Source organism: Salmo salar, chromosome 25 (genome assembly GCF_965601325.2).
Source record: "Salmo salar chromosome 25, fSalSal1, whole genome shotgun sequence".
In the NCBI taxonomy this organism is placed as follows: domain Eukaryota; kingdom Metazoa; phylum Chordata; class Actinopteri; order Salmoniformes; family Salmonidae; genus Salmo; species Salmo salar.
In genome coordinates, this window is record NC_138315.1 from 13,666,319 (window position 1) to 13,680,035 (window position 13,717).

Below are 13,717 nucleotides of genomic sequence, written 5' to 3' on the forward strand. Positions count from 1 at the left end.
TTCAATCCCCGAGCCGACTTGGTGAAAAATTTGCCGACGTGCCCTTGAGCAATGCTCTTAACACTAATTGCCTCTAAGTCACTTTGGATAAGAGGGTCTTATAAATTACTAAAATGTAAATGTTAATATGTCACCATTCATGTTGATATCCAATAATTCACGAATTAATTTAATTGACCATTTGTATTTTTCCCAGTAAGGGTGCTGATGAGTTTAGCTGTATTCAAGGGCCATTTCAGCACAGCTAACTTGCCAATTTCAAGTGAATTAAGATACTTTTACAACCTCCATGGGTAAGTCTGGGTATCAATATTTGATACCTCTCTCACTGAATGACACAAGCACCGGCAGATCCTGACAAGTGTAAAAGAAGAACTGCTTTACGAAGCGTTTCTTGTTGTCATACACTATCCTCTACAAAGTGTCATTTCTGTCGAGTGCATCGAGAACAGTAGTGGAGAGAGTGAGAGAAATAACAGTTACCCATTAAATAAGACAGCATGACAACGGAACATGCAGACAGCCACTGACTGAAATTGACACTGAGTCTACCAATGGGGGAGATGAGCTGAGCTGGGGTGATCCAAATTCCCTATTCCCTATGTAGTGTACTACATTTGACCAGAGCTCTGACTACATAGGGACTAGGGTGCCATTTGAGAAGCAGATCCTGGTATCACTTCTTTGCATTCTTTGCAGAGTCTGATGTCTGATGGACAGAGCTAGGCTGTAGCCTGTAGACTCAGAGAATCTCAATTTCATACTCCTCGCATCCTCTCTCCTCGCCTCCTTCTCAAAACTCATTGGAGGAGAAGGTCAGATGGGAGGGACCTCTGACTTTCCCTCCAATAGGTTTGCAGAAGGAGAGGAGAGAGGATGCAAGGAGTGCAATTGAGATTAATCCTGGGCCTTGGGATAATGTGGCAGCTGACTGACAGCCATATCTGTACCAGCTCTTGTCATTATTGCTCTCTCAGCCACTCTGGCCACGGGCACAACTATCCATCAGTATGCATAGGCAGGAGTTAGTTACACTGCACTGCAGGCAGGGAGCATAGGAGGCTGCACTCATTTGTTAGATCTATGCTGTTCTGTTTTGTTTTTCTTGCGACTGGAGAATTGAAGGGGTAATGGGGATTATCCTGATTTCGTATTCAGTTATTTTTTAAATGTCCTCCTCCGTTTTGGTTAATCCTTGCATGGTGTGGGTGATTCTGTGATGTGCAGGGTTCGATACTGCGATTAAAACAGTTGCATTTGCAACCGTTTGACTTGGCAGTGCGACGCACATTTTTAATCAGTTGCAAGGGTGCAAGTGAAAAAAGTGCACCTGGTCACGTTAGTTTTTGGATCACAATTTGTTTTTGTTTTTTCTTCAGGATTTATTCAAAGAGTAATGTGCAGTTGACCAAAAATAAACAAACTTTCGGAAGAGGCAACAATGGCACGGGAATATCAAATCAAATTGTATTGGTCACATACACGTGGTTAGCAGATGTTAATGCAAGTGTAGCGAAATGCTTGTGCTTATAGTTCCGACAATGCAGTAATATCTATCAAGTAATCTGGGTAACAAATTCACAACAACTACCTTATACACACAAATGTAAGGGATTAATAACAATATGTACATATAAATATATGGATGTGCGATGGCCGTGCGGCATAGGCAAGATGCAGTAGATGGTATAAAGCAGTATATACATATGAGATGAGTAATGTAGGATATGTAAATATTATTAAAGTGGCAATATTTAAAGTGATTAGTGATACCTTTATTAAGTCAATTTATTAAAGTGGCCAGAGATTTGAGTTTGTATTTTGGCAGCAGCCTCTCTATGTTAGTGATGGCTGTTTAACAGTCTGATGGCCTTGAGATAGAAGCTGTTTTTCAGTCTCTCGGTCCCAGCTTTGATGCACCTGTACTGACCTCGCCTTCTGGATGAAAGCGGGGTGAACAGGCAGTGGCTCGGGTGGTTGTTGTCCTTGATGATCTTTTTGGCCTTCCTGTGACATCGGGTGCTGTAGGTGTTCTGGAGGGCAGGTAGTTTGCCCCCGGTGATGTGTTGTGCAGACCACTACCGTCTGGAGAGCCTTGCAGTTGAGGGCGGTGCAGTTGCCATACCAGGCAGTGATACAGCCCAACAGGATGCTCTCGATTGTGCATCTGTAAAAGTTTGTGAGGGTTTTAGGTGATAAGCCAAATTTCTTCAGTATTCTGAGATTGAGGAGGCGCTGTTGCGCTTTCTTCACCAAGCTGTCTGTGTGGGTGGACCATTTCAGTTTGTCCGTGATGTGTACGCCGAGGAACTTAAAACTTTCCACCTTCTCCACTACTGTCCCATCGATGTGGATGGGGGGGTGCACCCTCTGCTGTTTCCTGAAGTCCACGATGATCTCTTTTGTTTTGTTGGCGTGGAGTGAGAGGTTGTTTTCCTGACACCACATTCCGAGGGCCCTCACCTCCTCCCTGTAGGCCGTCTCGTTGTCATTGTTAATCAAGCCTACTACTGTAATGTTGTCTGCAAACTTGATGATTGAGTTGGAAGCGTGCATGGCCACACCGTCATGGGTGAACAGGGAGTACAGGAGAGGGCCCCAGTGTTGAGGATTTACATTTACATTTTTACATTTTAGTCATTTAGCAGACGCTCTTATCCAGAGCGACTTACCGTAGTGAATGCATACATTTTAATTCATTTCATACATTTTTTTTTTTCCCCCCCGTACTGGCCCCCCATGGGAATCGAACCCACAACCCTGGCGTTGCAAACACCATTGCAAACACCATGCTCTACCAACTGAGCCACAGGGAGGCTGTGGCTCCGCGGGTTGGAGATGTTGTTTCCTACCTTCACCACCTGGGGGCATCCCATCAGAAAGTCCAGGACCCAGTTGCACAGGGTGGGGTTGAGACACAGGATCTCAAGCTTAATGACGAGTTTGGAGGGTACTATGGTGTTAAATGCTGAGCTGTAGTCAATGACCAGCATTCTTACATAGGTATTCCTCTTGTCCAGATGGGATTGTGCAGTGTGATGGCGATTGCGTCATCAGTGGACCTATTGGGGTGGTAAGCAAATTGGAGTGGGTCTAGGGTATCAGGTAGGGTGGAGGTGATATGATCCTTGACTAGTCTCTCAAAGCACTTCATGATGACAGAAGTGAGTGCAACGGGGCGATAGTCATTTAGTTCAGTTACCTTTGCTTTCTTGGGAACAGGAACAATGGTGGACAACAGACTGGGATAGGAATTGATTGAGTATGTCCGTAAACACACCAGCCAGCTGGTCTGCGCATGCTCTGAGGACGTGGCTAGGGATGCCCGGGGTCGGCAGCCTTGCGAGGGTTAACACATTTAAATGTTTTACTCACGTTGGCCACGGAGAAGGAGAGCCCACAGGTTTTGATAGCGGGTCGTGTCAGTGGCACTGTATTGTCCTCAAAGCGAGCAAAGAAGTTGTTTAATTTGTCTGGGAGCAAGACGTCGATGTCCGCGACGGGGTTTGTTTTCTTTTTGTAATCCATGATTGACTGTAGACCCTGCCACATACGTCTCGTGCAAATGAAAGATAAAATCCCCTGCTATTGAAATGATGCAGGCATCATTCGCTTTCCTGGCAGATCTTGACCTGGGACAGTATTTTTTTCATTCGGGCCAGTAGCTTTCATTTGGCACTGGCTCGGTGTGCCACTGGCAAGTCTACCTGATTGTCGACGCCCTGCTGTGTGCGGTGCACGTAGTGCCAGTATGTCTACCACTTTGTGTAGCTGTTAGCGATGCTAATGATAGCCTAACCATTTTCGGGTAGATGGAAAGGCAATTGAAGCTAACTACAAAGTAGCCTATGCCTACCTGGCAGAATCATGATTATTTGCATCAAGCCAGTGGCCATTTGGTTTGAAAACTCCATCACAAGTGCACTACAAGAGCACCTCTAGCCAAACACAACTGTCTGGCTGGTGTGCACCTGAATTAAAGGGTATCTACACAAAAAAATCTAAATTTCTCTATTTTTTTCTCAGACTTCAACATGGGCCCCCTGATGTGGTTTAAGCATTAATTGTTTAAAAAAAAAAAGATTTATAGAGCAAAAATAAAAAAAAAAACAACTGGGGAAAATCATACTAATCATATTTTTTTTCACATGGTATCGTTTTGGTATCAAGTATGTTCTAAATTGAGTGTTAGGACCCCTGGACCAGAGAGAGGATTTCCATGTTCGTGTTCATGGATCTTTTTGGGTTGGGTTGGGATTAGGCTACATGTCATGTCAAAATATGTTGATCCATCATTCCAAAAAAGAAACCTGTACATTTTTTCAAAAACCTGGGAAGTTACTGAAATTTTGCAAACCTAGGGAGGCCCTTTGATAAATTCTCTCATGAAGTAGGTAGGATAAGTGGAGACTAGAGCCAGATGAGGGCGTGAGTGTTACCTCATGCTCACACATCCAAAGTGTAAACAAGATCTCGGGGCAAGGTCGCTCACAATGGCTAACACTACAGACTAATAAGTGTGAGGTGTTCTTAGGTGAGGTGTTGCTCAGAAACCTTGGCCAGTCTGTGTATTATTCAGTATGTTTTTTTTCTCTTTTCTCTCTCTCGCTCTCCTGCTCACTTTCGCTGTGTCTGACTCTCCCTCTATCTTCTCCCCCTCTCACTCTCTTTCTGAGAAGAAGGTGTTATCTCTGAGCTGCATTACTTCTCTATCCTCTCCAGAAAGGCAGGAGGATTGCAGCAGGATTAAGGTGGATTGATTTCTCCCACCCTGAGGAGTGAGATTGAAGTGTGGGTTGTGTCCACAGCGTGCCCACTAAAAGTCTCCCCAATGGCCCCATCTCCTGCTCTCTCCAGCTCTATCATCTCCCAGCTCCCAAAGCCTTTGTTTGCAAACACATCGGCGAGTGACTGCGGCAGGCCGATAGCTTAGTGCTCAGTGTCAGTTCCAGCTAGCCCCCTGTGCTTACTGACCTTGGGCTGAAAAGAAAAGCTGGAGGAACCACACATGATATAGCCTTTATGGAGAGTGGAAGATTGTCCATTAAGCTCTTCATTTTGCAGTGGTTTCTGTGGTGTGGAAACCATTTTGGAATAGGAATTTGGAATTCTGAGCATACACTTACTTGTAAATTATATAGTTGATTTATTGTTTTACCCACTTTCTCATTTACATAGACATCTTTTTGTGTGGGTGATGGTACTGGAGAACATATATTTCTAATATAATAACGATATAATGTAACAATATAATATTAAAGTGCAGTAGCAAATCTAATGACAATATCCTTGTGTCTTCCATAGGAAGTCACCAGCCTCCTCCCCTTCTCCAAGATCTCCCTGGACGATTTCCCAGAGAACAAGGAAATCAACACGGACCTCAATGCCTACATCCAGTACCGCATCAACGGCAGCAAAGACATCATGAACAACATCTCCCTCAATGGCAAGGCCGACCCCATCATTGTGGGCAAGGTGAGCAGCCACCTGATCGCCCGCAGCCAGGGCTCCTATCTGTACCTCAAACTGACCCTGGACCTGTTTGAGAGGGGTCACCTGGTGATCAAGAGCGCTAGTTACAAGGTAGTGCCCGTGTCGCTGGCCGAGCTCTACCTGCTGCAGTGCAACATGAAGTTCATGACTCAGTCGGCGTTCGAGCGCTCGCTGCCCATCCTGAATGTAGCGCTGGCGTCTCTCCACCCGATGATGGACGAGCAGCTGTTCCAGGCCATCAACGCGGGTGCCGTGCGCGGCGAGCTGCCCTGGGACGACTTCCAGCAGCACATGGAGACGTTGTCCTGTTTCCTCATCAAGCGGCGGGACAAGACGCGAATGTTCTGCCACCCATCCTTCAGAGAGTGGTTGGTGTGGAGGGCAGACGGAGAGAGCACCAACTTCCTCTGTGACCCCAGGTGAGCTAGGCTAACTCAAATCTACCCTGATTAGTTAGGTGAACTTAAACCCAATTAGTCAGATAGATGAACTCAAGCCCAATCAGTGAGTTAGGGAGCCCAGCAAAATAGCCTCAATTAGCCTTACTACCGTAGCTAGCTAGCTGGCTAACTTTGCTTGCTACTGTCGCTAGCTAGCTTCTATGCAAAGATTTGATGCAGTCAAGACAGGCACTACCATATGGTATGATAGATAACCAACCTATGGCAGCAACACGTTTGTCTAACTAGCGCGAGTTGGTTTGCCTACTTTCTCTCCCTCCTGCCACACACATAGACTGTCACACACACTGGTTGCTGCTCCTCTCCCACCCCTCCCCCACATTCTGCTGAAACAAGCAGAGTGCAGCACACCAGCTCTCTCCCGATTCGCGCAAGGAAGTCTCCATTGAAGTAAAAAAAAAAATTATGTTTATTTGAAACGCAACATGTAAAGTGTTGGTCCCATGTTTTATGAGCTGAAATAAAAGATCCCATAACATTTCCATAGGCACAAAAAGCTTATTTCTCTCAAATGCACACATTTCTCCTTTGCCAAGATAATCCATCGACCTGACAGGTGTGGCATATCAAGAAGCTGATTATTACACAGATGTACCTTGTGCTGGGGACAATAAAAGGCCATTCTAAAATGTGCAGTTTTGTCACACAACATAATGCCACAGTTGTCTCGAGTTTTGTGGGAGCGTACAATTGGCATGCTGACTACAGGAATGTCCACCAGAGCTGTTGCCAGATAATGTTAATTTCTCTACCATAAGCTGCCTCCAACGTAATTTTAGAGAATTTGGCAGTACGTCCAACCGGCTTCACAAACGCAAACAACATGTAACCACGTCAGCCCAGGACCTCCACATCTGGCTTCTTCACCTGCTGGATTGTCTGAGACCAGCCACCCAGACAGCTGATGAAACTGTGGATTTGCACAACTGAAGAATTTCTGCACAAACTGTCAGAAACCATCTCAGGGAAGCTCATCTGCGTGCTCGTTGTCCTCACCAGGGTATTGACCTGACTGTAGTTTGGCGTCGTAAGTTCTTCCATGGCCTGCATACTCACCAGAAATGTCACCCATTGAGCATGTTTGGGATGCTCTGGATCGACTTGTGCGACAGCATGTTCCAGTTCCTGCCAATATCCAGAAACTTTGCACAGCCATTGAAGAGGACTGGGACAACATTCCACAGGCCACAATCAACAGCCTGATCAACTTTATGTGAAGGAGATGTGTCGCGCTGCATGAGGCAAATTGTGGTCACACCAGATACTGACTGTTTTTTTGATCCACGCCCCTACCTTTTTTTAAGGTATTTGTGACCAACAGATACAGATCTGTATTCCCAGTCATGGGAAATCCATCGATTAGAGCCTCGTGAATTTATTTAAATTGACTGATTTCCTTATATGAACTGTAACTCAGTTGCATTTATATTTTTGTTCAGTGTATTTCAACTATTCGGATATCAACCCAAAAAATCATGATATTATTTGAGTAGTGAAATCATTTCAAATGCCCACCCTGGAACCCCCTACAAACGTGCCTAGCATATTCTGTCAGGTTTAACACTAACAGTAGAGCTTTTAATCAGCAATACATTCAAAGCCAGTAGGAGATTTCTCTTTTCAGTTATTCAGTTGTGTTGAATTGAAATTGCAGCCTCTCTACCATGAGTGAAATGTGTGGTTTCCTAGGAGAGATGGCTCACTTTGGCATTTCTTCTAGCACTCAGAAGGAGGAGAAATAATTACAGTACCTTGTTTAGAGCTGCATATTCTGATCTTCAGACGCTTTTAAAAATGTAAACACCGAGGGAGACAGTGTACCATTTTGTTTAAGGAGCAAACAAGCACAAGACAGTATTGAATGGTTGTTTATGCAGTAAAGAGGGAGGAAATTACCATCAATAAGAAGTTGTACGTGACTCATCTGCCTGGGAAACCTCTGATGTCTGTTTCTTCACTTGAAGAGGAAATCGAACATTCAAGACAGCGTCGCCGCGTTCCCTTTTAAGTTATATCAATCCACTCCTTTTCACTCAATCACAGACATGTTATTGCTCCCTAGTTTGTATACCGCCATTGATCGATACACATGGGGCAGGATACTTATGTAATCCGCGAGGAGGGAGAAGACGGCGCTTCGCTGCAGAAGAAATTATGGAATTTATAGCTCAACTCTGAAACAGAAGCTGACAAGTCATATTTCTTCCTGTTGCTGTTAAGATGTGCTTTGCTGGGTGAGGGGATGGATGGACAGCCAGGAGAAGTAGCCTAGTGGATGTCTGAATCCCAAATGGCACCCTATTCCCTATATAGTGCACTACTTTCGACCAGAGCCCTATGGGCCCTTGTCAAAAATGGTGGACTAAATAGGGCCATTTGGGACAGTGCTGATGTTGTTTGGCAGAAACACAGGGGTTGTCAGCATACATCCTGGGCCCCGTCCCTGTCACATTATCTTACATGGGGTCGACTGATGAAATGTAGGGATCCTTCAGTGCTCTGCGTGTAGGGAAATTGATTTAGCTACACAAGTCGGATGAGGGAGGTTGTTTACTGGCAAGGATGTTTCCATAAACTCTATTCAGTGTAATAGAAGAACCATCTGTATGGAGTTCAGACACCACTGGCAACTGATGTCGACATTTGAATTTCAACACTCATTTGGGTTGGAACTGAATTTGCTCTTAGACATGGTTTTCTCTCAGCGAACATACTCTTGAGCTTAGTAGCAAATGTATACTATACAGTAGTTAGCATTACTACTGTCAAGAGTGTACTACTATCTGTAACGGCTGTCTGTGGAAGTAGACCAAGGTGCAGCGGAGTTAGTGTTCATCTTTGAATTTTAATAAACGTAAGAGAACACTTTACAAAAATAAACAAAAACGACAGCCAAACAGTCCTGTCAGGAAAAACTCTAAACAGAAACAATCCCCCACAAAACCCAAAGGAAAAACAGGCTCCTTATGTGTGACTCCCAATCAGCAACAACGAACGACAGCTGTGCCTGATTGGGAGCCACACACGGCCCAAAACAAAGAAATACAAAACCATAGAAAAATGAACATAGAACGCCCACCCAATGTAACACCCTGGCCTAACCAAAATAAAGAACAAAAACCCCTCTCTATGGCCAGGGCGTTACACTATCTTGTTGCTATCATTTATAACAACAAGAACTAGGGATTCACGATATATCGGGGAACATATCGGAATCGGACGATATTAGCTAAAAATGCCAACATCGGTATCGGCCCGATGTCTAGTTCAACGCCGATGTGAGTAACCGATGACGTAATGATGCCACGTAAAATTTTGCGCTACACCTGCAACACAGCATTCCTAACCTAGCCTACAATGTCTGTTGTGTGAATCCAGCAATCATTTACATTACATTTAAGTCATTTAGCAGACGCTCTTATCCAGAGCGACTTACAAATCAATCAATCAACAAGTAATTTGAAAGAACATTTCAGCAAGATAACTCAAAGGCGAAATCCATTAACGCCAAGATAATGGAATTCATTGCCCTTGACAATCAACCGTTCTCTGTCGTGGGTGATGTTGGCTTTCGCGACTGGTTGAGCACCGGTACACACTAACGTTACCAAGTGCGCTATTGTTCAGATGTTGCCCTACCGGAGTTACACAGTAATAGCGTCACTGCTATTAGCTTCAGGACATGCTATGGAACGCCGTTTGGGTCTTTGCGTGTCCAAAAAGATACACGTCAAATAACACTATTTGACAATAACACTATTTGACGCATTAAATAAGATTTTAATTTGACACGTCAAATACAACCGTTCTATTATAGAATGTTATGTGTTCTGAATTTGCATGTGCAAGCCAAGTGCCACCACTACTATCAGTAGCACTGTCAAAGCTGTACAAAAGTCTGCAAACAAGCAAACACCGGCCACGAACGATGTGTTTACAATACTACGTTGGTAATAAAGCATTATGTGTTCGACTGCAACTTCTGGGGTAGCTAGCTTTAGCTTGGTACCTAGCTAGCACCAATACAACCAATACAACCAATCTGAAAACAGTGGCCAGTAGAAACTGCTGTCATTTTCACTATTCTTAGCAATGATTTAGGAATCCTTGTGAGTAAGTATTAGCTAGGTAGCCACTTGTTGTTTACCTATTGAAATTGAACTTCAGTTCATGAAAATAAATAGCTAGCCAGCTACTCAATCCTGTTGCCCAAAGCTAACGTTATAAGCAGCCAACTAGCTTCATCTGTCTTGTGAGGCTCGACCTGACCGGGTTATGTGTTGTGAAGCTAGCCACAAGAGGAATTAGGCACAATAGTGGAATTTGCAGTTTGCCTTCAAAATAAAAGTACCTCTTTGGAAGTGATGCAGAAAGTTACAATTGGTGGAATCATGCCATATTTAGACTAGATAATGTTAAACAAGGTTGGAAGGTGAAGCAATGAAATGGGGTATCAATCTACTCAGTGGCACCCACAGAATACAATTGTGAAGAGTTTGCACAAATATTAGCATTGTAGCTCATATCGCGGGACTGTGACTGTGTGAAATCACCTCCCCAGTCAGCCTATTGTGTGTATTGACATTTATATTGCATTGTACAGCTTTACCTAAGGATTGGGGATCAATAAAATGGTGTATCAGTCTACTCAATACCCAAGATATTTTTTCCCAACGTCCTCCTCAGAGTTATCAGACTCCAAAACATCCACGCAGTATTGTTTTTCCTCAAGAATAGTGTTAGATACACATAGGTTGACAATAAATGTGGCTCAATTCACAGTCCCGCAATAAGAGCTACAATGCTAATGTTCTCTGGGTGTCACTGAGTAGACTGATACCCCATGTCATTGATCCACAATCCATAGGTAAGGCTGTACAGTGAAATAAGTATGCCCCCAATGCAATTCTAAGTATAATACATCCAGTGGGATTTCAACACATTTTTGTCAAATTAACAAATTATTGTCTTTTGTTGATTTTATATAACAACATTCCAACCTCGTTTAGCATGATCTATTCAAATGTGGCATAATTCTACTATTTGCATTAATTTGCGTCACTGTCAATGACATACTTTTATTTTGAAGGCTAACCGCAAGTCCACTATTGTGGCTAATTCTTATTGTGGCTAGCTTCACATAGATGGTTCCGACCACCATTAATCAAATAAGAACTGTCTTATAAATTACGGTTATTTTAGATGATGACACCTAGCTATATAGTTTCACTGTAATAGAAAGCTTAGATAGCTGCTAAAATTGTAAATATCGGTTATCGGTATCATGTTTATTTTTTTAATGGCAAGGAAAATATCGGGTATCAGGCAAAAATGTCATATCGGTGCATCACTAACAAGAGCTTATGTGGTCCCTAAAGCATCAACACAGTATGAAGTGTTATTGTAGATTTAAAGAGAAATCTTTGAAAACAAAGACATGATTTGGTAGCAAAGATTGGTGATCGAAGACATGGGCTAATGCCAATCAGGAGGGGGACAAGTACAAACTTGGGTGGTTACTGTATATTGTAAGGGAATATGTATGCATCCTATCTTAAATATTATCAAGGAATTTACTGTGTGTTCGACTTCATCTTAGATTAATTTTGGCAAGGAATCTCAATCTGCAAAAAAGTCGTTGTTTCCTGCGGTGTTGCTGCCATGTGGAACGGGCTAATGTGTCTTTAGACTGATTTTTTTTAGACTGTGATTAGACTCGGATTCTTCATACCCTCATTAGTGACTACCATAGTGCACACTAATCATACTACGGACAAATCCCAAATGGCACCCTATTCCCTATATAGGGGTCAAAAGTAGTGCACTATATAGGGAATAAGGTGCCATTTGGGACGCACAATGATTGTCATTACTTTCTCTCTGTTCTGACTCACCTCTGCATACCTCCTCCAAGCTGCAGTCACTGACCTCTATACACCCCCTCTCAGACCCCTCCAACACAATCTGTCAAAACAAAAGCAAGCGAAGACCTGGCACGAGGACTGACACACAGAGCTAGAAGAAAAGCTTGTTATTTCCCCATTTAAAAGAGAAAGCACACCTTAACGGAAAAAGTTCAAACTGAAACGTCAGTCATGCGTGGTCTTTTAATGAAGTTCTCTGGTAATTAACACCAGAGAGCAGAGCTTCAGTGAGAAGAGGAAGGTGGTTACGTTCAACACAAGGGCTGCATTCTCTAGCCTACACCACTTGTCCTCCTATCCTCGCGGGCCAGGCCAGGCATGGCCTAGATAGGGTCTAGACACTAGCGTTTAACAGTGTTTAATCAGACCGGCCAACAGAGAGGCTGACGTGGAGTAATGGATAGAATAATGCACCATGATTACAACAAACTCTCCAATCTCTCAAGATAAGAAAATTACAAATCTCAATTCTGTCTCCGACTGCCTGGGGAAATTAAACAAGCTTTAGTTGGAATGAAAAAATAGCAACCATCACTCCCCAATCAGCCAAGTTTGAAAGTGGATGATGAACAATGTGTCACTCACATCGATACATTGTAAGACCATCCTACCATGGCATAACTACGGCACCTGTAGTAGGCCCTAGACATTGTTTTTCGAACACTTTGCACACTTTTAGTTGTTGATGGGAAATGTCTTGGTGTTTCCTCTACAGGAGTGGACACGCACTCATGGCCTTCATGCTGTCGCGACAAGAGGGGAAACTGAACCGGCAGCAGACCATGGAGCTGGGCCACCATATCCTTAAAGCACACATCTTCAAGGTACAAGAGACTAGCCAGGACCAGATTACCGAACGGGCATGCAGGGCACATCCCCCGGGGCCCCTTTAAAGCTATATTTGAGCTATAAAACAGCCCCCCAAAAATATCTACCTCATGGCAAAAAGTATAGAATTGCTGGAAATTTGCTTTAAAACGGCAACATTTTCTCTTGTAGAAAATGTGTAGAATAGCATTATAAAACTGCACATTTTTCTCTCTGCACTTTTGCAAAATGTGTTGAAATGCAGTAAGTTAACTGATTTCATAAAAATAATAATAATATACAATATAATGCCCCAGGGCCTCAAGGTAGTCCGGCCTTGAGACTAGCTAGTTCTGGGCCAGAATTCACAAAGCGTCTCAGTGGCAGTGCTGATTTATGATCAGTTTTGCCTTTTATATCACAGTGAATAAGATGACATGGACAGAGAGGGACCTGATCCTAGATCACCACTCCTACTCTGAGACTCTTGATGCAAATGGCCCCTGAAGCCTATAGTGTATATCCCACCCTTACTCGGATTACATTCCTTTTGTGAATTTTAGAGTGCGTATGTTTATTAATGAATCAAGATACATGTACATACGGACGGTATCATCAGAGGATAAGCCCTCTGGGTGTGAGAGAAGGCTCTGGGAGTGAATATACTGTATGTATCATTGGTTTATTGACCTGGTGTGTGTGCATGGTTTCAGTGTCTCTGTCTCTGTCCTCAGGGTCTGAGTAAGAAGACAGGTGTGTCTTCCAGCGTGCTGCAGGCCCTCTGGATCAGCTGCAGCGCTGACGGCCTCTCTGCAGCCCTGGCCTCTCTGAGGAACCTCTACACCCCCAACGTCAAGGTGAGACCTCCACCCTAGACATCCAGACCCTCATCTGGAGCACTGCTGTGACATACTGACATAGGATATGCAATTTATTTATTTCTTCAGGGTATTTGTATTGATAGATACAGTGAAAAAAGTGATTGAGATGGGGAGATAGAGGAGAGGGACATAGAATGGAAAATGGCGCTGT

General features: G+C 43.6%; 1 protein-coding gene across 6 annotated transcripts in view; it reads left to right on the forward strand.

Moving 5' to 3' along the window:
• The window catches only part of LOC106586176 (protein TANC1), a 285,715-nt gene that overhangs the window by 226,051 nt on the left and 45,947 nt on the right, over positions 1-13,717 (forward strand). For all 6 annotated transcript variants that reach the window (XM_082968891.1, XM_014173128.3, XM_014173131.3 and 3 more), the window contains 3 exons: positions 5,305-5,912; positions 12,594-12,702; positions 13,420-13,542. In XM_082968891.1, coding sequence (XP_082825017.1) covers positions 5,305-5,912; positions 12,594-12,702; positions 13,420-13,542 — 840 coding nt within the window. The remainder of the gene's footprint in view (positions 1-5,304; positions 5,913-12,593; positions 12,703-13,419; positions 13,543-13,717) is intronic.